The 1206-nt window shown below is 47.1% G+C and overlaps 1 protein-coding gene across 1 annotated transcript; it reads right to left on the bottom strand.

The window, feature by feature from the left end:
* Positions 1–655: 655 nt before the first annotated feature.
* LOC122193808 (olfactory receptor 14A16-like) lies at positions 656–1200 on the bottom strand (the record flags this gene model as incomplete). Its single annotated transcript, XM_042894692.1, is given in 2 exon segments — positions 656–726; positions 728–1200. Coding segments are annotated over 2 exon segments (544 nt in total), but the record flags the coding sequence as incomplete, so codon positions are not given.
* Between the last annotated feature and the right edge of the window lie 6 nt (positions 1201–1206).

The raw sequence follows: 1206 nt of genomic DNA, 5'->3' as shown, positions 1-1206 counted from the left end.
GTGGTGCTGAGCCATCTTCCATGGTAAACCACAGTGCTGCCCTGAGACCATAACAGATCACCCTGGGACTCTGAAACTGCCCCCGTGACTCAGTGAAAGCACCAGAAGATCTCAATGTCTTGTCATAGAGCAGCTCCTGACGTATATTCTTTACAGCAGATTTGGAAGAGGCCTCCAGTTCTCTGGTCCTGCTCTGATGAGCCCCTCTTGTTATGGTGGTGCCAGCAAGGAGACCAGCTGTGACACAGCAGTTCGTATTGCTGACTACTGACTGCAGCCCCGGAGTGCTGCAGTAGAGACAACAGCACTGTTGTGACACACAAGACCTTCAGGTCTGCACAAATGCGAGGACATGAGAGCAGTGTGTCAGTGTAAAGAGACCAGGAATGAAAAGAGCGTGTTGTGCTGCTGACTGTGGCTGTACCTCCCCCAGATCCAGACAAGGTAGGAAGGGAGAAGAGCTAGGGAATAGTATTTTTTTGCAAGGTTTTATAGTGTCTTTTATTTATTTGGGGAATCTGGTTGCGTATTTACATGAGGTCTTGGTATGAGAAAATGGGAAGTAGATGGGAAAGAAGAAGTGGAATAAACTGCAATGTTTTTTCCAAGATTACTCTATTACACTTAACACAAACAGACAAAAAGTCATACATACGTAAAATATAAAGAACCATCACAAGGAACGATGTGAGGAAGATATGCACATTATTGAAGCAGGGATATTGCATGCTGCAACACTTTGCTGAGGGCATGCTTGATCTCCTTGTTCCTCATGCTGTAGATAACAGGGTTCAGTGTTGGAGGAACCACAGAATAGAGAAGTCCCACCATCAGATTCAGGGATGGGGAGGAAATGGAGAAGGGCTTCAAGTAGCCAAAAAAGCCAGTGCTGAGAAACAGGGAGACCACGGCCAGGTGAGGGAGGCACGTGGAGAAGGCTTTGTGCCATCCCTGCTCAGAGGGCATCCTCAGTACTGACCTGAAGATCTGCACATAGGACAAAACAATGAATGTAAAACACCCAAAGGCTAAACAGATACTAACAAGGAGAATCCCAAATTCCCTGAGAAAGTATTGTGAGCAGGAGAGCTTGAGGATTTGGGGGATTTCACAGAAGAACTGATCCACAGCATTGCCATGGCAGAGAGGCAGTGAAAATGTACTGGCAGTGTGCAGCAGAGAATAGAGAAGCCCAGTGCCCCAGGC

The sequence above is a fragment of the Lagopus leucura genome, unplaced genomic scaffold (genome assembly GCF_019238085.1).
Source record: "Lagopus leucura isolate 7727_CA_CO unplaced genomic scaffold, USGS_WTPT01 32055-0_obj-0_obj, whole genome shotgun sequence".
Classification (NCBI taxonomy): Eukaryota; Metazoa; Chordata; class Aves; order Galliformes; family Phasianidae; genus Lagopus; species Lagopus leucura.
Note: the sequence above shows the minus strand (reverse complement) of the source record. Positions and strands in the feature narration are given on the sequence as shown.